The 21,193-nt window shown below is 39.8% G+C and overlaps 1 protein-coding gene across 8 annotated transcripts in view; it reads right to left on the reverse strand.

Moving 5' to 3' along the window:
* Positions 1-4,075: 4,075 nt before the first annotated feature.
* Positions 4,076-21,193, reverse strand: part of LOC132430972 (phosphatidylcholine translocator ABCB4) — a 75,309-nt gene continuing 58,191 nt past the window's right edge. For 2 of the 8 annotated variants that reach the window (XM_060020367.1, XM_060020366.1), the window contains exons 24-28: positions 19,029-19,185; positions 17,058-17,255; positions 15,384-15,590; positions 12,447-12,593; positions 4,081-4,381 (exon numbers count right to left, since the gene is read on the reverse strand). In XM_060020367.1, the coding sequence (XP_059876350.1) occupies positions 4,178-4,381; positions 12,447-12,593; positions 15,384-15,590; positions 17,058-17,255; positions 19,029-19,185 (913 nt within the window). In that variant the 3' untranslated portion in view covers positions 4,081-4,177. Of the gene's footprint in view, positions 4,382-12,446; positions 12,594-15,383; positions 15,591-17,057; positions 17,256-19,028; positions 19,186-21,193 lie in introns of all 8 variants that reach the window. The other 6 variants (XM_060020365.1, XM_060020368.1, XM_060020370.1 and 3 more) reach the window with 6 other exon arrangements.

Raw genomic sequence — 21,193 nt, forward strand, 5'->3', positions numbered from 1 at the left:
AAACCTACTGTCTTATGATCATTTCTCGTGACTGTGTTAGTTGACTGTGCCCATTTGGATGGCTCTGCTTCTGTCTTGCCTGAGTGAATTACACCGCTGCCATCACCAGGCTGCTGGGTGAGGCTGGGAAGTCTGAGACAACCTCACCACTGCCTGGGGACTTACTGGCTGGACCTCTCTCTGCATGGTCTTTGATCATTCAGGATTCTAGCCTGGACTTCATACTGGGCAGTGAGAATGTTCCAAGAGTGAAAGGTAGAAGTTCTAAGGCCTGTTTGATTGTTTTTAAATAATATCTAAAGAATTGGGTATTTTAGAAACTGATCGGCTCCTGCAGAGAAACCTCTTTTCACTCATGTTTTTAACATGTTCCTCTAACCTGCCTGAAGTTAAGAATCGTCTGGAATGCTTTTTACAAAAAGATTCCTGGGCCTTACCCACACCTACTGAGTCAGAATTTCTAGGAGCAAATGCCCCATGATCCTTATCAGGCAAGTCTGAGAATAATTACATAAGAGTAGGTTGAATTTTCACCTTGAGTCACTGTGGTAACGTACCCTTTGCCCCACTCCTCTCTTGGTTAACTGAAATTCAGTCTACTGCTACACATGGTTACATTTGAAAAATCCCTTGGTATATATGATTTATTACATATAGAAGACCTGATTTGGATAGATTACTGACCTAAACAACCTGTCACAGCAGTGAGAATGGGTATTGCTGCAGTAAATTAAGGAAAAAACATTTCAGAGTGGTTAGCTTCCAAGGGTTGCCTAGAATATTTCTTTTTGGTCTCCATCTAAACGTATTCCTTCTTGTTGAAGTGGATTAGTCTTCTGGGAAAATAAAACTATTTGTAAAAGTAATGCAGTTCTATAGAAACAGCATTTTATTGATGTTTCTTTCAAATGTTTCAAATTGCACTGAGATAATATGTACAGTTTTTATTAATGTGTTTTAAACATTTAAACAATATGCCTCTTTATATGGAACAAATGTGTGCCTACAGTTAGTTTGTCTAAGGACAATTCCATTTTCTCTTGGAATATGATGATAAATCTGGGAATACATTCCTTTTTTTAAAACCTCAATTCTCTAGTAGAATAAGTTGAAAATTTACCAATGAAGAGAGTATGCTATTGAACAATATATTTTAACTTTGTAACAAGGAAAATTGTTCCCAAACTACCCTGTCATCTACCCAATGAATCAGGACCATAAGAATCTTCCCTATGTCTGTGGCTTCTTTGAATTCTACAGTTTTATTTAATTAATTTTTAATTGATGTATGGTTGATTTACAATGTTAATTTCTGCTGTACAGCAAAGTGATTCACTTGTATATATTTTTTCCATTATGGTTTATCACATGACATTGAATATAGTTCTGTGTGCTGTATAGTAGGACCTTGTTTATCCATTGTGTATATAAAAGCTTGCATCTGCTACCCCCAACCTCCCACTCCATCCCTCCCCCACCCCCCTCCGCCTTGGCAGCCACCAGTCTGTTCTCTATGTGCATGATTATGTTTCTTGTTCATGGATAGGTTCATTTGTGTCGTATTTTAGATTCCACATATAAATAACATAATGGTATTGTCTTTCTGACTTACTTCACTCAGTATGATAATCTAGTTGCATCCATGTTGCTGCAAATGGCATTATTTTGTTCTTTTTTATGGTTGAGTAGTATTCCATTGTATATCTGTTACACATTTTCTTTATCCATTCATTTGCCAATGGACATTTAGGTTGTTTGCATGTCTTGGTTATTGTGAATAGTGCTGCTATGAACATAAGGGTGCATGTATCTCTTTGGATTAGAGTTTTGTCTGGATATATGCCCAGGAGCAGGATTGCTGGATCATATGGGAACTCTATTTTTAGTTTTCTGAGGAACCTCCATACTGTTCTCCACAGTGGCTGTACCAGTTTACATTCTCACCAACAGTGTAAGAGGCTTCCCTTTTCTCCACACCGTCTCCAGCATTTGTTATTTGTGGACTTTTTAATGATGGCCATTCTGACCGGTGTGAGGTGATACCTCATTGTCCTTTTGAATTGCATTTCTCAGATAGTTAGTGAAGTTGAGCATCTTTTCATGTACCTGTTGGCCATCTGTATGTCTTCTTTGAGAAATGTCTGTTTAGGTCTTCTGCCCATTTTTCGATTAGGTTTTTTTGTTAAGTTGTATGAGCTGTTTGTGTATTTTGGAAATCAATCGGTTGTTGGTCACATTGTTTGCAAATATTTTCTCCCATTCTGCAGCTTGTCTTTTCATTTTGTATATAGTTTCCTTTGCTGTGCAAAACCCTGTAAGTTTGAATGGGTCCCATTCATTTATTTTTGTTTTTATTTCTTTTGCCTTGGGAGACTGACCTAAGAAAACATTGGTACAAGTTATGTCAGAGAATGTTTTGCCAGTTATCTCTTCTAGTAGTTTTATAGTGTCATGTCTTATGTTTAAGTCTTTAGGCCATTTTGAGTTTATTTTTGTGTATGGTGTGAAGGTGTGTTCTAGCTTCATTGATTTACATGTGGCTGTTCAGCTTTCCCAGCATCACTTGCTGAAGAGACTGTCTTTTTCCCATTGTATATTCTTGCCTCCTTTGTCAAAGATTAATTGACCATAGGCATGTGGGTTTATTTCTGGGCTCTCTATCCTGTTTCATTTATCCATATGTCTGTTTTTGTGCCAATACCATGCTGTTTTTTTTAAACCTTTACATTTAAGTACTTCTTTAAAAATTATTTTTATTTTTGGCTGTGTTGGGTCTTCACTGCTGCAGGTGGGCTTTCTCTAGTTGTGGCAGGTGGGGGCTACTCTTAGTTGCGGTGTGTGGGCTTCTCATTGTGGTGGCTTCTCTTGTTGCGGAGTATGGGCTCCAGGCGCACGGGGTCAGTAGCTGTGGCTCGTGGGCTCTATAGCGCAGGCTCAGTAGTTGTGGTGCACAGGCTTAGTTGCTCTATGGCATGTGGGATCTTCCTGGACCAGGGCTTGAACCTGTGTCCCCTGCATTGGCAGGTGGATTCTTAACCACTGCCCCACCAGGGAAGTTCCTCCATGCTGTTTTGATTACTGTAGCTTTGTAGTACTGTCTGAAGTCTGAGAGGGTTATGCCTCCTGGGTTCTTTTTTTTTTTTGCGGTACGCGGGCCTCTCACTGTGGCCTCTCCCATTGTGCAACACAAGCTCTGGACGCGCAGGCCCAGCGGCCATGGCTCACGGGCCCAGCCGCTCCACGGCATGCGGGATCTTCCCGGACCAGGGCACGAACCCGCGTCCCCTGCATCGGCAGGCAGACTCTCAACCACTGTGCCACCAGGTAAGCCCATGGGTTGTTCTTTTTCTTCAGGATTGCTTTGGCAATTGTGTCTTTTATGGTTTCATATGAATTTTAGTTCTGTGAAAAATGTCCTGGGTAACTTGATAGGGATTGCATTGAATCTTCTACAGTTTTATATACCTAAACTCTGCTCTTCACTTTCTCCATATGATTTTTAAATTTTTTTATTCAAGTATGGTTGATTTATAGTGTTTCAGGTGTACAGCAAAGTGATTCCGTTTTATATATATACATATTTTTCCAGGTTCTTTTCCATTATAGGTTATTTAAAGATATTGAATATTGTTCCCTGTGCTATACAGTAGATCCTTGCTGTTTATTTTTATATATAGTAGTGCGTACCTGTTGATCTTAAATTCCAAATTTATCCCTCCCCCCTTTCCCTTTTGCTAACCATAAGTTTGTTTTCTGAGTCTTTTTCTGTTTTGTAAATAAGTTCATTTGTATCATATATTTTTTTTAGATTCCACATATAAGTGATATCATGTGGTATTTTTCTCTGATTTATTTCATTTAGTATGATGATCTGTAGGTCCATCCATGTTGCTGCAAATGGTGGTACTTCATTCTTTTTTATGGTTGAGTGATATTCTCTCCATATGTTTTTGGTAACTCAGAGCTAGGCTGTTTTCATACTTCATCAAGCCAGATGTTACTTTTTAACTCCTACATTTCAAATGCTGTAATATCCAACCCCAAATTGGATGTTCTAAATTGATATGGAATAAGATATACCTATATTTTATGATGACTTAGAAAAGAAGTCTCTAAATCAGAAAAAGTTGTAGAATGATTTGAATTTATTTTTAAGATACACTATAACAAGAGTTCATCACTTCTGTGTCCCTGCCTGGACACTGACCATAGAGAAATAGATGCCTCTCTGTGCTAGCAGCTGCTGGTGTGTGCCGTGCTCCTTGACTTTGCCGTTCTCAATCACCACTATCAAGTCTGCATTCTGAATGGTGGACAGGCGGTGAGCGATCACAATGCAGGTGCGGCCTTCTCGGGCTTTGTCCAGAGCTTCTTGGACAATCTATTGATAAATCAGAATAGAAGCCTTATCTTAAAAATTGTAGAAATAAGTTTTAACTGTAAAGGAAATCTAAATATTTTACCATATGTACAAAAGAAAATTACCTTTCTTGTCTCATTTTGAATCTTTAGCTTTATGCATGTTTTTACATAATCCATCTTTTTTTCCCACACACACACACTGTATTTTATTTTTACAAGAGATAAACAGACTGACACCAAGCATTGTAAATGGATGAACACAACAAAAGCAACAATGATTGCAATTACCAAACACGAAACACACTCATACTATGCCATAATATTGACATTCAGTCCAGTAATCCTCCACTGTAACAGCTCCTTTACTTTGCAGTGAAAATTGATTTGTATATTTTCTTGCCTCTGAGTCCTTGTGGGATTTTTTTTTTATTCAAACAGTAAGTCACAAAAATTATAATCATCCTCATCAGTTCACTCAGTCCCATGTAATTAATTTTTTTTATCTTGATCTTTTGTTAACACTTTTATGAGTTCATCAGTTTTCTGAAAATGCTTATTCATTCATGTCAGCAGTATAGTCAGTTACCAGAAACCTGTACTTGTCAGAGTCTTTTCCATGAATTCCTTGAAGATGAAACCCTTTTATAGGAACATTTTTGCAAAAGCATCAGACACCCAGAACTGTCTGTAAATGACAAAAGACTTAAAAATGACCATGGTTAAAGATTTGATGAAAGTTCATAATAATGCAATTGACAAGGAAATTTAGTTATTTCTGAGATACACATTTTCAAGTAATAACTAGAATTATGCCTTATTATACCAGAACATATAAGATTTTTAGAAATTTCATGTAATGTCTGAAACATTTATATTAACATATTTCCATAATAATAACCCAAAGAAAGTTTAGTATTAGTAGTTTGTATACTGCAGGTTCTTATTAGGCATCAGTTTTATACACATCAGTGTATACATGTCAATCCCATTAGCCCTATTCATCACACCTCACCCCAAGCCTCCCCCCACGCTGCTTTCCCCCCTTGGTGTCCATACGTTTGTTCTCTACATCTGTGCCTCTACTTCTGCCCTGCAAACCGGCTCATCTGCACCATTAGTCTAGGTTCCACATACATGCGTTAATATACGATATTTGTTTTTCTCTTTCTGACTTACTTCACTCTGTATGACAGTCTCTAGATCCAACCACGTCTCAACAAATGACTCAATTTTGTTCCTTTTTGTGGCTGAGTAATATTCCATTGTATATATGTACCACATCTTCTTTACCCATTCATCTGTCAATGGGCATTTAGGTTGCTTCCATGACCTGGCTATTGTAAACAGTGCTGCAATGAACATTGGGGTGCATGTGTCTTTTTGAATTATGGTTTTCTCTGGGTATATGCCCAGTAGTGGGATTGCTGGATCATATGGTAATTCTATTTTTAGTTTTTTAAGGAACCTCCATACTGTTCTCCATTGTGGCTGTATCAATTTACATTCCCACGAACAGTGCAAGAGGGTTCCCTTTGGTCCACACCCTCTCCAGCATTTGTTGTTTGTAGATTTTCTGATAATGCCCATTCTAACTGGTGTGAGGTGATACCTCATTGTAGTTTTGATTTGCATTTCTCTCATAATTAGTGATGTTGAACAGCTTTTCATGTGCTTCTTGGCCATCTGTATGTCTTCTTTGGAGAAATGTCTATTTAGGTCTCCTGCCCATTTTTGGATTGGGTTGTTTGTTTCTTTAATATTGAGCTGCATGAGCTGTTTATATATTTTGGAGATGAATCCTTTGTCCAAGGATTCGTTTGCAAATATTTTCTCCCATTCTGAGGGTTGTCTTAATGTATATTTATTTTTGGCTGTGTTGGGTCTCCGTTACTGTGCGAGGGCTTTCTCTAGTTGTGGCAAGCAGGGGCCACTCTTCATCGCGGTGTGTGGGCCTCTCACTATTGCGGCCCCTCTTGTTGTGGAGCACAGGCTCCAGACGCGCAGGCTTAGTAGTTGTGGCTCACGGGCCCAGTTGCTCCGCGGCATGTGGGATCTTCCCGGATCAGGGCTCGAACCTGTGTCCCCTGCATTGGCAGGCAGATTCTCAACCACTGCGTTACCAGGGAAGCCCCTGAGGGTTGTCTTTTCGTCTTGTTTATGGTTTACTTTGCTGTGCAAAAGCTGTGAAGTTTCATTAGGTCCCATTTGTTTATGTTTCCATTATTCTAGGAGGTAGATCAAAAAATATCTTGCTGTGATTCAAAGAGTGTTTTTCCTTTGTTTTCCTCTAAGAGTTTTATAGTCTCTGGTCTTACATTTAGGTCTCGAATCCATTTTGAGTTTATTTTTGTGTATGGTGTTAGGGAGTGTTCTAATGTTACTCTTTTACATGTAGCTGTCCAGTTTTACCAGCACCACTTATCGAAGAGACTGTCTTGCTCCATTTAGGTCTCGAATCCATTTTGAGTTTATTTTTGTGTATGGTGTTAGGGAGTGTTCTAATTTTACTCTTTTACATGTAGCTGTCCAGTTTTACCAGCACCACTTATCGAAGAGACTGTCTTGCTCCATTGTATATCTTTGCCTACTTTGTCATACATTAGTTGACCATAGGTGCGTGGGTTTATCTCTGGGCTTTCTATCTTGTTCCATTGATCTATGTTTCTGTTTTTGTGCCAGTACCATATTGTCTTGATTACTGTAGCTTTGTAGTATAGTCTGAAGTCAGGGAGTCTGATTCCTCCAGCTCCGTTTTTTTCTCTAAAGACTGCTTTGGCTATTCGGGGTCTTTTGTGTCTCCATACAAATTTTACGATGATTTGTTCTAGTTCCGTAAAAAATGCCATTGGTAATTTGATAGGGATTGCATTGAATCTGTAAATTGCTTTGGGTAGTATAGCCATTTTCACAATATTGATTCTTCTAATCCAAGAATTTGGTATATCTCTCCATCTGTTGGTAGCATCTTTAATTTTTTTCATCAGTGTCTTACAGTTTTCTGCATACAGGTCTTTTGTCTCCTTAGGTAGGTTTATTCCTAGGTATTTTATTCTTTTTGTTGCAACGGTAAATGGGAGTGTTTCCTTAATTTCTCTTTCAGATTTTTCATCATTAGTGTATAGGAATGCAAGAGATTTCTGTGCATTAATTTTGTATCCTGCAACTTTACCAAATTCATTGTTTAGCTCTAGTAGTTTTCTGGTGGCATTTTTAGGATTCTCGATGTGTAGTATCATGTCATCTTCAAACAGTGACAGTTTTTACTACTTCTTTTCAAATTTGTATTCCTTTTATTTTTCTTCTCTGATTGCCATGGCTAGGACTTCTAAAGCTATGTTGAATAATAGTGGTGAGAGTGGACATCCTTGTCTTGTTCCTGATCTTAGAGGAAATGCTTTCAGTTTTTCACCATTGAGAATGATGTTTGCTGTGGGTTTGTTGTATATGGCCTTTATTATGTTGAGGTAGGTTCCCTCTATGCCCACTTTCTGGAGAGTTTTTATCATAAATGTGTGTTGAGTTTTGTTCAAAAGCTGTTTCTGCATGTATTGAGATGATCATATGGTTTTTCTCCTTCGTTAATATGGTGTATCACATTGATTGATTTGCGTATATTGAAGAATCCTTGCATACCTGGGATAAATCCCACTTGATCATGGTGGATGCTCCTTTTAATGTGTTGTTGGATTCTGTTTGCTAGTATTTTGTTGAGGATTTTTGCATCTATATTCATCAGTGATATTGGTCTGTAATTTTATTTTTTTGTAGTATCTTTGTCTGGTTTTGGTGTCAGGGTGATGGTGGCCTCATACAATGAGTTTGGGAGTGTTCCTTCCTCTGCAATTTTTTGGAAGAGTTTGAGAAGGATGATTGTTAGCTCTTCACTAAATATTTGATAGAATTCACTTGTGAAGCCATCTGGTCCTGGACTTTTGTTTGTTGGAAGATTCTTAATCACAGTTTCAATTTCATTACTTGTGATTGTTCATATTTTCTGTTTCTTCCTGGTTCAGTCTTGGAAGTTCATACCTTTCTAAGAATTTGTCCATTTCTTCCAGGTTGTCCATTTTATTGGCATAGAGTTGCTTGTAGTAGTCTCTTAGGATGCTTTGCATTTCTGTGGTGTCTATTGTAACTTCTCCTTTTTCATTTCTAACTTTATTGATTTGAGTCCTCTCCCTCTTTTTCTTGGTGAGTCTGGCCAATGGTTTATCAATTTTGTTTATCTTCTCAAACAACCAGCTTTTAGTTTTATTGATCTTTGCTATTGTTTTCTTTGTTTCTATTTCATTTATTTCTGCTTTGATCTTTATGATTTCTTTCCTTCTGCTAACTTTGGGTTTTGTTTGTTCTTCTTTCTCTAGTTCCTTTAGGTGTAAGGTTAGATTGTTTACTTGAGATTTTTCTTGTTTCTTGAGGTAAGCTTGTGTAGCTATAAACTTCCCTCTTAGAACTGCTTGTGCTGCATCCCATAGGTTTTGGATCGTCGTGTTTTCATTGTCATTTGTCTCTAGGTATTTTTTGATTTCCTCTTTGATTTCTTCAGTCTTCGTTATTTAGTAACATATTGTTTAGCCTCCATGTGTTTGTGTTTCTTACGTTTTTTTCCCTGTAATTCAGTTCTAATCTCATAGCATTGTGGTCAGAAAAGATGCTTGATATGATTTCAGTTTTCTTAAATTTACTGAGGTTTGATTTGTGACCCAAGATGTGATCTATCCTGGAGAGTGTTCTGTGCACACTTCAAGAACGTGTAACCTGTTTTTGGATGGAATGTCCTATAAATATCAATTAAATCTGTCTGGTTTATTGTGTCATTTAAAGCTTTTGTTTCCTTATTCTCATTTTGGATGATCTGTCCATTGGGGTAAGTGAGGTGTTAAAGTCCTCTACTATTATTGTGTTACTGTCAATTTCCTCTTTTAAAGCAGTTGCCGTATGTATTGAGGTGCTCCTATGTTGGGTGCATATATAATTGTTATATCTTCTTGGATTGATCCCTTGATCATTATTTAGTGTCCTTCCTTGTCTCTTGTAACATTCTTTACTTTAAAGTCTATTTTATTTGATATGAGTATAGCTACTCCAGCTTTCTTTTCATTTCCATTTGTATGGAATATCTTTTTCCATCCCCTCACTTTCAGTCTGTATATGTCCCTAGGTCTGAAGTGGGTCTCTTGTAGACAGCATATGTATGGGTCTTGTTTTTGTATCCATTCAGCAAGCCTGTGTCTTTTGGTTGGAACATTTAATCCATTCATGTTTAAGGTAATTATCGATATGTATGTTCCTATGACCATTTTCTTAATTGTTCTGGGTTTGTTTTTGTAGGTCCTTTTCTTCTCTAGTGTTTCCCACTTCGAGAAGTTCCTTTAGCATTTGTTGTAGAGCTGGTTTGGTGGTGCTGAATTCTCTTAGCTTTTGCTTGTCTGTAAAGCTTTTGATTTCTCCATCAAATCTGAAAGAGATCCTTGCTGGGTAGAGTAATCTTGGTTGTAGGTTCCTCCCTTTCATCACTTTAAGTACATCATGCCACTCCCTTCTGGCTTGTAGAGTTTCTGCTGAGAAATCAGCTGTTAACCTTATGGGAGTTCCCTTTTAGGTTATTTGACGTTTTTGCCTTGCTGCTTTCAGTAATTTTTCTTTGTCTTTAATTTTTGCCCATTTGATTACTATGTGTCTTGGCATGTTTCTCCTTGGGTTTATCCTGTATGGGACTCTCTGCGCTTCCTGGACTTGGGTGGCTATTTCCATTCCCATGTTAGGGAAGGTTTTGACTATAATGTCTTCAAATATTTTCTCTGGTTCTTTCTCTCTCTTCTCCTTCTGGGACCCTTATAATGTGAATGTTGTTGTGTTTAATGTTGTCCCAGAGGTCTCTTAGGCTGTCTTCATTTCTTTTCATTCTTTTTTCTTTATTCTGTTCCGAAGCAGTGAATTCCACCATTCTGTCTTCCAGATCACTTATCCGTTCTTCTGCCTCAGTTATTCTGCTACTGATTCCTTCTAGTGTAGTTTTCATTTCAGTTATTGTATTGTTCATCTGTGTTTGTTTGTTCTTTAATTCTTCCAGGTCTTTGTTAAACATTTCTTGCACCTTCTCAATCTTTGCCTCCATTCTTTTTCCAAGGTCCTGGATCATCTTCACTGTCATTATTCTGAATTCTTTTTCTGGAAGGTTGCCTCTCTCCACTTCATTTAGTTGTTCTTCTGGGGTTTTATCTTGTTCCTTCATCTGGTATATAGCCCTCTGCCTTTTTATCTTGTCTGTCTTCCTGTGAATGTGGTTTTTGTTCCACAGGCTGCAGAATTATAGTTCTTCTTGCTTCTGCTGTCTGCCCTCTGGTGGATGAGGCTATCTAAGAGGCTTGTGCAAATTTCCTGATGGGAGGGACTGGTGGTGCGTAGCTACATAATCCATTTTGCATATAGTTATGTTCTTTATAATAAAAATGGATTCTCACACTAGTCACAAAATGATTTAAACTTAACTACTTCACTTTTGAGTATTTTATTTCCCAGGTTTTCCATTATTAATGCGCTAAAGCCAGTGAAAAGTGCAAAAAATAACATTTTATACAAGTAATACGTGGTCATTTTTGAAAATTTGGAAAATGCTGGAAGGGATTCAATTAAAATATTCTACCTCAAAATAACCGCTATCTACATTTGTTTATTTCTGTGCTTGCCTATTTTTAAAAATTTTATTGAAATAGTGTTGATTTACAATGGTGTGTTAGTTTCAGGGGTACAGCAGAGTAATTCAGTTTTACATACACGGGTATGTATTTTTTCAAATTCTTTTCTCATATAGGTTGTTACAGAATATTGAGTATAGTTCCCTGTGCTATACAGTAGGTCCTTGTTGGTTATCTATTTTATATATAGTAGTATGTACATTTTAAAACCAGACTAATTTATCCCTCCCCTCCTTTCCCCTTTGGCAACCATGTTTGTTTTCTATGTCTGTGAGTCTATTTCTGTTTTATGAATAAGTTCCTTTGTATCAGTTTTAAATTAGATTCCACATTTGAGTGATATCATAATGGTATTTGTCTTTCTCTGACTTACCTCACTTAGTATAATAATCTCTAGGTCCATCCATGTTGCTGCAAATGGCACTATTTTGTTCTTTTTTATGGCTGAGTAGCATTCCATTGTATATATGTACCACATCTTCTTTATCCATTCGTCAGTGGACATTTAGGTTGCTTCCATATCCTGGCTATTGTAAACAGTGCTGCAACGAACATTGGGGTGCATATATACTTTCAGACCATGTTTTTCTCCAGATACATGCCCAGGAGTGGGATTGCTGGGTCATATGGTAGTTCTATTTTTAGTTTTTTAAGGAACTTCCATACTGTTCTCCATAATGGTTGTACCAATTTACATTCCCACCAACAGTGTAGGAGAGTTCCCTTTTCTCCACACCCTCTCCAGCATTTGTTATTTGTAGACTTTTTTTTAAATAAATAAAATTTTATTTATTTTATTTATTTATGGATGGATGGATGGCTGGGTTGGGTCTTTGTTGCTGCATGCAGGCTTTCTCTAGTTGTGGCGAGCAGGGGCTACCCTTCCTTTTGGTGCACGGGCTTCTCCTTGTGGCGGCTTCTATTGTTGCGGAGCACGGGCTCTAGGTGCGCAGGCTTCAGTAGTTGTGGCACACGGGCTCAGTTGCTCTGTAGCATGTGGGATCTTTCAGGACTAGGGATCTAACCCATGTCCCCTGAATTGGCAGATGGATTCTTAACCACTGTGCCACCAGGGAAGTCCCTGTTGACTTTCTGATGATGGCCATTCTGACCAGTGTGAGGTGGTACTCACTGTAGTTTTGATTTGCATTTCTCCATTAATTAGTGATGGTGAGCATCTTTTCATGCGCTTGTTGGCCATCTGTATGTCTTCTTTGGAGAAATAACTGTTCAGGTCTTCTGCCCATTTCTTGACTGGGTTTTTTTTTTTCCCCCTGGATATTTAGCTGTATGAGCTGTTTGTGTGTTTATCTATTTTTTCATGGTTGACTGCACAAAGAAGTTCTATTTTATAAATTAAATGGGACATGAGGTAGGAGGCCATACCTTTTCACTTTCAGTATCCAGAGCTGATGTAGCTTCATCCAACAGTAGGATTCGGGGGTGTCGGATGAGGGCTCGGGCAATAGCAATCCTCTGTTTTTGACCTCCTGAAAGCTGGGTCCCCTTATCTCCCACTCTTGTTTCATATTTCTGCAAGTTAGCCATTAGTAAAGTTAATAAAGTTCTAGCTCAGAAAAATTCTAATGACATATTGAATAAACTTTTACTTCTTAACACTTGACAGTTCTAATTATAAGAAAAGATTACTTAGAATCACTAAAAAGTTTCTGTAACAACTACCAAGTTGTCCATTTAATTTTTTTTTAACAGGACATTCATTTTCAAAATCAAACTAGAAAATTAATGACCTTAGTTTTCAATGGTATGCTGCAACAAATTCTCCAGTTCCTACCATTATCAAAATGTCAGTTGATCTGCTATCACTGGAGTCCTAAAATGGTTACATGTTTGTTAGTGTTTAAGGTATAACATTTTTTATTTGAAATATTCACATGACTCACATGGAGCCTATTCTTTTTTAAACTCATTCATTCACTTAAATATTTACCAGCTACCTATTATACCAGAACTGTGGGAAGTATAAAAATGAATTAGTCTGTGTTCTTACCCTTAAGGAATATATAATCAAGAGAAAAAAAATATATACACAGCACTCAATATAAGATCAAGTTACTAGTCACTGTGAAAATTGTTTCACTGAACTCTTAGTTTTCAAATATATATTGATTTCACTGCAATTTGGCTATAGTCATAACTGCTAATAATGAGGTGATAAATAGGGAGTGTTGGGGACCGTGGAAATTGGAGAGTACAGTCCTCTCCAAAGAAATGAAACACTAAAGAAAAACAACCTTATACCAAAATTAACTCAAAATGGAGTGTGAAATTAAAAGTAAAATGTAAAACCATAAATTCAGAAAATAGTGGAGAAAAATCTTCAGGACCAAGGGCTAGGCAAAGAGTCCTCGGACTTGACATCAAAAGCACAGTCTGTAAAAGGAAAAAATGAATTGGACCTCATCAAAATTAAAAACCGAAGATCTGAAAAAGACCCCGTTAAAAGGATGAAAAAATAAGCTACAAATTGGGAGAAAATATTTGCAAACTACATTTCCAACACAGGACTAGTAACATGAATATATAAAAATCTGTCAAAACTCAACAGTAAAAAATAATCCAATTAGAAAATGGGCAAAAGACATGAAAAGACATTTCACCAAAGAGGAAATATAGATGGCAAATAACTATATAAAAAAATGTTCAACGTCCTCTGCCATTAGGAAATGCAAATTAAAACCACAGTAAGATATCACTGTACACCTATCAGGATGGTAGAAAAAACAGTGGCAACAGCAAATGGTGGCAAAGATTCAGAGCAACGGTATCCCTCCCTCATACTTGCTGGTGGGAAAATGAAATGGCAGGGCCACCTTGGAAAACAGTTGAGCAGTTTCTTATAAAGTTAAACAAGCAATTAGCACATGGTTTAGCAATTGTGCTCCTGGGCATTTATCGCAGAGAAATAAAAATTTAGGGTCACACTAAAGCCTGTACACAAGTATTTATAGCAGCTTTACTCTTAATAGCCCAAACGGAAACAACCTAGATGTGCTTCAACAGGTGACTAGTTAAAAAAGCTGAGGACCATATGGTAGCTCTATTTTTACTTTTTGTAAGGAACCTCCATACTGTTCTCCATAGTGGCTGTACCAATCTACATTCCCACGAACAGTGCAAGAGGGTTCCCTTTTCTCTACAAAACAGAAATAAGAGTTACAGATGTAGAAAATAAATTTATGGTTACCAGCGGGTAAGGGGAGGGGGATAAATTGGGAGATTGGGATTGACATATACACACTACTATATATAAAATCGATAACTAATTAGGACCTACTGTATAGCACAGGGAACTCAGTACTCTGTAATGGCCTATACGGGAAAAGAATCTAAAAGAGTGGATAAGTGTATATGCATAAGTGATTCACTTGGCTGTACACCAGAAACTAACACAGCATTGTAAATCAACTATACCCCAATAAAAAGTTAAAAAGCTGCGGGCCATCCAGACCATGGAGCCATCCGACTCAGCGATAAAAAGGCATGAACTGTTGTGTATACAGGTATACACAACAGCTTCAGGGAACTATGCTGAGGGAAAAAGCTAATCTCACAAGGTTATCTACTGTACATATGTTTACGTAACATTCTTAAAGTATAAGATTACAGAAATGGAGAACAGTTAGTGGTTGCCAGGGGTCGTGGGGAGTAAGGGCAGGGAGGAGGGGTGTGTGGCTATAAAAGGGCAAAATGAGGAATCTGTGGTGATGAAAACGTTCCATATCTTGACAGGGGTAGTGGATACATGAATCTACACACGCAGTAAAATTGCGTAGAACTACAAACGTATCCAAATGCAGACAAGTATGATAAAACTGGGGAAGCCTGAGCAAGATAAGTGGATTGTATCAAAATTAGTATCGTGGTTGCAATACCCTATTAGTTTTGCAAGATGTCATTGGAGGAAACTGGGTCAAGGGTACACAAGATCTCTGTATTCCTTACAACTGCACATGAATCTATAATTATCTCAAAATGTTTAAAAAAGAAAGTACCGTAAGGAATAAAGCAAACATGGCTATAGTACGAACGCAGCCCTCAAGCACCTGTTTGAGGTGACTTAACATCACCTCGTTTGCTTCTCACGACATTTGTACAAGGTAGACACCATGCCTAATTTTCCCATTTACCAGTAAGGAAACTTGGTATCATGGACTTCAGTGTCTTGTCCAAGGTCACAGTGCTAGTACAGAGGCAAGTTCTGTTGCAAGACTTTGAAGTATAACTTTGGGAACTTTGGGAGGAGGAAAACAGTTTGCAGTTGATTCTGGTATCAGCCTAGGAAGCTACCAGTTCACTTACTTTGGGTAAGGTCTCGATGAAAGGATGGATGTTGGCTGCTTTGGCGGCACTCACGATTTCAGGCATCTTTACAGACCGGCTGTTGTCTCCATAGGCAATGTTGTCGGCAATGCTGCAGTCAAACAGGACGGGCTCCTGGGACACAATGCCGAGTTGGGCTCTGAGCCACTGGATGTTGAGTTTCTTTGCTTCTTGACCATCTAGGAGCTGAAAACCAAAGTCCGCAAACTATAAGAAGGGCTTAAAAAACAAACAACTAAACAGTAAGTTACTAGGAGGACTGTTGCACGTGGGCATCAGCAGTTTGTGAAATACCAACCCTCACAGCCTGTAAGCTCTTACACTGCTGGAGGCCAACACAGCCAACCAAACGATTTCTTGCTGTTGTTGACTAGGCCATCCCTTTCTTGTTCTACCTGGAAAAATGGCACATTTGGCCCCGTCTTTCCACAGTACTTCCTCTGCTTCCTACCTTGCCCTCATCCAGGCAAATGTACCGTCCTCTGCCTTTAAGAAGTATGCAGTTAGGTGTCCTGCTCCTATCTGCTGTCGCCTGAACAACTGCAACCTTTCACCTTGACTGTATCCCCCTCCTCCAGGCACACCAGGACAAAAAGCAGATCAGCATGGCCCCAGATTTTGAAAGTTGGTTATTTCCTTTCCTACCTCTACCTCTCTTTCACTTGAGGACTACCAGCCTTCAACTCCCCCCATTTCTCTTTTTGATGGCACTAAAGGACAAGAGTTGAGTGGAAAGTGGACAAGCTCAAAGGGCAGTATCTTTATCTTTGGAAAACTGGCTTTGTTGATGGTGGTTTTGATGATTTTTTTGTTTGCCGTAAGCAGGAGGCATGATGCTTCTAGAGGAGCCTTGTGATGTGCTAACTGAGAATACAGCTTCCAGCAATGCAAAGGGCACGGTGAAGAAATACACACAAGTCCAACTAGTCTTGCCCTCTAAAGAAATTCCCACTGTGGTATTAGCACAGCACACCTACAGAGTATTGTTGAGCTGGTTTGCCCGTATTCATACCTTCAGAGTAATTGTAATAGTGGAAGCATAAGATTTCCCCCAAAGAAACAACTCAACACGGTTTAACATTCTGGTGACTGTCTAAATGGGGGTGGGCTTCCTGGGCTAGGTCAGTGGGTACCATCCCAAGGTAATGGGAAGTGCAGGCATTTTCACTAAGAGCCAAGTCTCCACTCATGGAAGAGGGCCAGGGGCTAGACACCACAACGTCAATGCTGAAAGTCAAATATGAGAGGGCTGGAGTACGGGTTAGAGAGAGATGGCAAAGGCAGGAGGAGGGGAGGGAGTCCTGGGCGTCTACTCAGAACTCTGGCAGGACTGTGCGGCTTACCTTTACAACCCAGGAAGCGATTGAGTGTTCACGCAGGAGACTCCAGCTGGCTCAGAAGGCCCAGGGCAGGGCACAGATCAACTTCACACTCAGTACTTTCTGAACTACACTCAATTCCTGATGTTCTACCCTACCGTCCCCATATATCTGTCTGACTGTGGGTGCCACCTTGGGGTTTAGAGAATGGTGGTCCTTGTATCAGTTAGGATTATAGGTCTTGTCCAGTTTTTTCCAATATTATGGGAATATTGGTTTAGCCACTTGAAATACTGCCTTAAATCAAGTTACTAATTTAAGAAAGTGTGCTCACCACTGTTCCAGCCAAGGGGTCATAGAACCGCTCCAGGAGCTGGACCACCGTGCTTTTCCCACAGCCGCTGCTGCCCACCAGGGCCAGCGTCTGGCCCTTCTTCACCTCGAGGCTCAGCCCCTGAAGCACGGGCACGTTTGGCCGCGTGGGATAGTTGAACACGACTTCATTAAGTGTCACGTTTCCTTCAAACTTATCCTAAAAAATAGGTATTTTTATGTTGCTATTGTAATTGGTCTGATAATGACTGAAATAAAAAGTATAATTTCAAGGCCTTCCCTGGTGGCGCAGTGCTTAAGAATCCGCCTGCCAATGCAGGGGACACGGGTTCGAGCCCTGGTTCGGGAAGATCCCACATGCCGCGGAGATACTACCGCCGTGCGCCACAACTACTGAGCCCGTGAGCCGCAACTAATGAAGCCCATGCGCCTAGAATCCGTGTTCTGCAACACAAGTAGCCACTGCAATGAGAAGCCTGCACACCGCAACGAAGAGTAGCTCCCGCTCGCCACAACTAGAGAAAGCCCGCGTGCAGCAATGAGGACCCAATGCAGCCAAAAATAAATTAAAAAAAAAAAAGTAGAATTCCAAGGAAGCTTTACCAAACACTATAGCAGAGAAACGTACAATTCATATTCAGTACAGGTACTGGCACCAGTTAGTACTGGTAGCAAGTTGTTACATAAAATGAAGATGGGAGCCGGGGGTACAGGTTAAACACAGTCATATTACAGAGTTGTTAACTAAACTCAAAATTTCTGGTTCACTGAAGACAAATATTTAGCTTTCCCAACTGATGATTTTGTGGCTGGAGCCAAGTCAATGGCCCAAGGCTCAGAGGCTTAGCGATTTAGAGCAGTTTCTACCTGCCGTCTCAGTGGACAGCCCTTGCCTGCAGCCCTGGTGGCCTCTTTATCTCCCTCACTTGGGCACAGCTATTTTCTCAGAACAGGAAATACCTGGTGAAGTTCCAAAACGGTTGTGCTAAGTCCCCATCGCTTTACCCATGCTGCTTCGCCTGCATTAAAACGTGCAGCGGCTTGTGTTAGGCAAGGAACACAAAGAACACTGAGATCTAAGTTTGGGGACAGTAAAGGATTATTCCTCCTACTCTGAATAAAGTGGCCTTCTCCCCAGTCGTAACGCTGTGATGACGATTATGTGATAAAAGCCAAATTGCTAACGCAGTTACACACGCAGCTACAGGCACATACCTTCCATGCAGAAGTGACTCACAATTTTCATGGAAATTATTCAGTTCTAGTACATCTGGATTTGGGGGTTCTTTACTTTTGATGTGCTCATCCTTGCAACCCCCTGTGAAATTTGAAAATGCCAGGAAAGTTGGCCAAATATTATTAGCCTTGTAACTATCGCAAAGCCAGTGAAGTGAATGTCAGTGTAATCACTACAAATTTATCCTGTGGTTGCAACTGCCAACTAAAAATTGCCACTTGCCATCTGCCTCTACAAGGACAGAGTTACAAACTGCGGCAGCCGCCAGCCTTCAACACCCCCTGAAAGGAGTCCAGGGTGGAGATCAGGAATGAGGCGCTCTGGGAAAAACCGGCAGAACAGGCCTTCAGATAGTTAGGTATTTTCAGGAGAAGATTTTATGGACCCAATTTCTTGCATCTTCTCGTACCTAGAAAAGCACTACAGTCGTTAATGGGGGCATCTGCTCCTTGTGAGCAGCAGCAAGGCTCTGCCAAAATGCGTGCTTCACTGCACGTGCCCCCTTCACTAACATCCTATGGAACTCTGACGTTCCCCCTCCCTCTTAGGAGCAGTTTCTCCGAGCTCTCTGAGATGCTGTCTCCCAGGCTGCAGTCCTCATTCTGCCCCGAATAAAACTTAACTCACAACTCTCACGTTGTGCCTTTTTTTTTTCCTTCAGTCGACATGATCTAGCAGACAGCAAACGTTTAGGAAAAAATTAACCGAGTGCTGATCAGACAGCAGAGAACTCACAGGCTTCAGGCCTTCCTCACTGTGGCTGTCAATCAAAGGTTGTCTTTCAAACAGGCTGAATAAGTGCGCTGCAGACAGCTTGGCTTTAGCGTAGTCTGGAGCAAAGGAACTCGCGTGTCCGAGAGCCACGGCGCCCAACACGATCGCTGAAAACACCCTAGATGGGAGCAGAAGAATTTCAAACATTAATTTATATAATTCAGCCCCGAGATGTCTCAAAGCCCAAAGACTTACTGCTGGCCAGTACTGATGTTTTCGCTCCCTTACTAATCCCCCTCCTCCCTCCCCCCGCACATCGCTAGAAAATTCCAGGACCAAAGGAGACCCAGAGGGGAGGCGGCACCCGCTGCCTGAGGGTCTCCTTTTTTTCTACTGCTTTCTGGCTTCCTTTAGGAGCTTCTCATTTCCTAGATTTCATGTAACTTGGTAAAGCTCTCCTCTCTCAGGAAGCGTCTGCTAACAGAATCTTGAGTTGTGATCTCAGGTAATTCTAGTAACAAGACACATACCCCGTTTAGACTTGAGGGAACTGAAGCTCTGGGGGCTGAAGGGACTTGATCAGTACCAGACAAGGAGTGAGGTTTCCTCCTGACTCTACAGCCCTGATCTCCAGGGTGTGGTTTCTTCTGCAGCCCCGCACAAACAATAATCATCGTCACTGTGGTTAAAGAATTCTTACTGGGCAAAATAAGCCTTTACTACAAATAGCTTTTCTCTTACAAGTAAAAGAACTATTGCTATGACCCTGAAAAAACAACTAAGCTAACGGTCTATTCTCCAATTAAAAGAATGCATATGGATTATAACTTCTAGGAGGAACTAAAGATTCTGAGATTTGCGCCTCCACAAAGCTATTCACTTTGGGCACCAGAGCTCCCTAGAGAGAGGGGAGGGGAGGAAAATCTCTAATAGAGAACTTAAAAAAACTTCCCCCAAACTTCTAAATCTAAGATTTTGGGGGGGAACTGTATTTTTATTTTTTTTTTTGTCTCTTTGAGCTACACTCAAATAAGAGAGACCAAAGTTCCATAAGTTTGAAAAAATTAAATAAATTCCATGCACTGAATATTTTCTGCTTTGCTTCTGTATCCCTGATACACACCAGATAAATAATTCTGGATTGGGTGTGTCAGGGCATTTGGCTCCTTGTTTTGGTTTGTAATTTAATACATTATTTTTTTAATTCTTTTTTTTAATTGTAGTTGATTTACAATGCTGTATTAATTACTGCTGTGCAGCAAAGTGTAAATCTAAGGTATTAAAATGTATTTTAAGTACATGGGGGGTGGGGGGAATAGTGGGTAGAGTAAGGCTCTCCCTTAAATATTTGATGAGGTTAATTATCAAAAATCAAATTTTAGAAGAGTGATGAACAACTCACATGTAGCTAGGTGCCTAGCTTTCCTGTACAGCCTGTAATGCAGCTTTAGTATGAAAGATTTTAAAAGCTATCTTCCAATTATCCAGAATTTAACATTTTAATGATAAAACAGTTTTTAAAAGCAGGGCCGATTTTTTCATTGGTATTTTTCTAGACAATGAATGTCTCCAAGTGGTAATTCCCAGCTGGCTATTTCCATCTGTCCCTTCAAAACCACTTTCTACTCTCCCATCTCTATCTTATACCATCCCCGATGCCTGACAGGCTGACCTTCAGGGTCTGCATCAAAAGGTTTTCTGGTCCTCTGGCTCCCGATGGGGTTTGGCAAGGAATAGCATAGCAGGAAAGGAGGCTGGAGGAGTGGGACCAGGCCGTTTGTTGTGTTGGTCTCTTTCCCGTTGGAGAGGTGTGGTGTTGGGGTCCTTCCACCAAAGAGCACAGAAGGCCCCTGCGCTGGCTTCTGAAAATCTTTCCCTCCTCTTGCCCTTTAGGCTTAAGTAAGGTCTTAGTGGTGCCTAGCTGGGCACTGCTGACCTTAATACTTCTCACACCTTTATAAACAGACCCTTTAGCAAACTGTCCTCCATTACCCCATCTGTAGGGCCATTTGTTCCCTGCTGGGATCCTGACTGATGCAAAGATATATATTCTTTTTTCATGGTTATTTTAATTTTGGATGAAAACAAAAGTACAGCTTTTAAACACTTTCACTCTGTCCGTCTTGACCCTGGGTTTTGTTTTTTTTTTAAGTTGTTTGCTACTTTTTAAAAATCATCCCATCAGA

This window comes from Delphinus delphis, chromosome 9 (genome assembly GCF_949987515.2).
Source record: "Delphinus delphis chromosome 9, mDelDel1.2, whole genome shotgun sequence".
NCBI classification, from domain to species: Eukaryota; Metazoa; Chordata; class Mammalia; order Artiodactyla; family Delphinidae; genus Delphinus; species Delphinus delphis.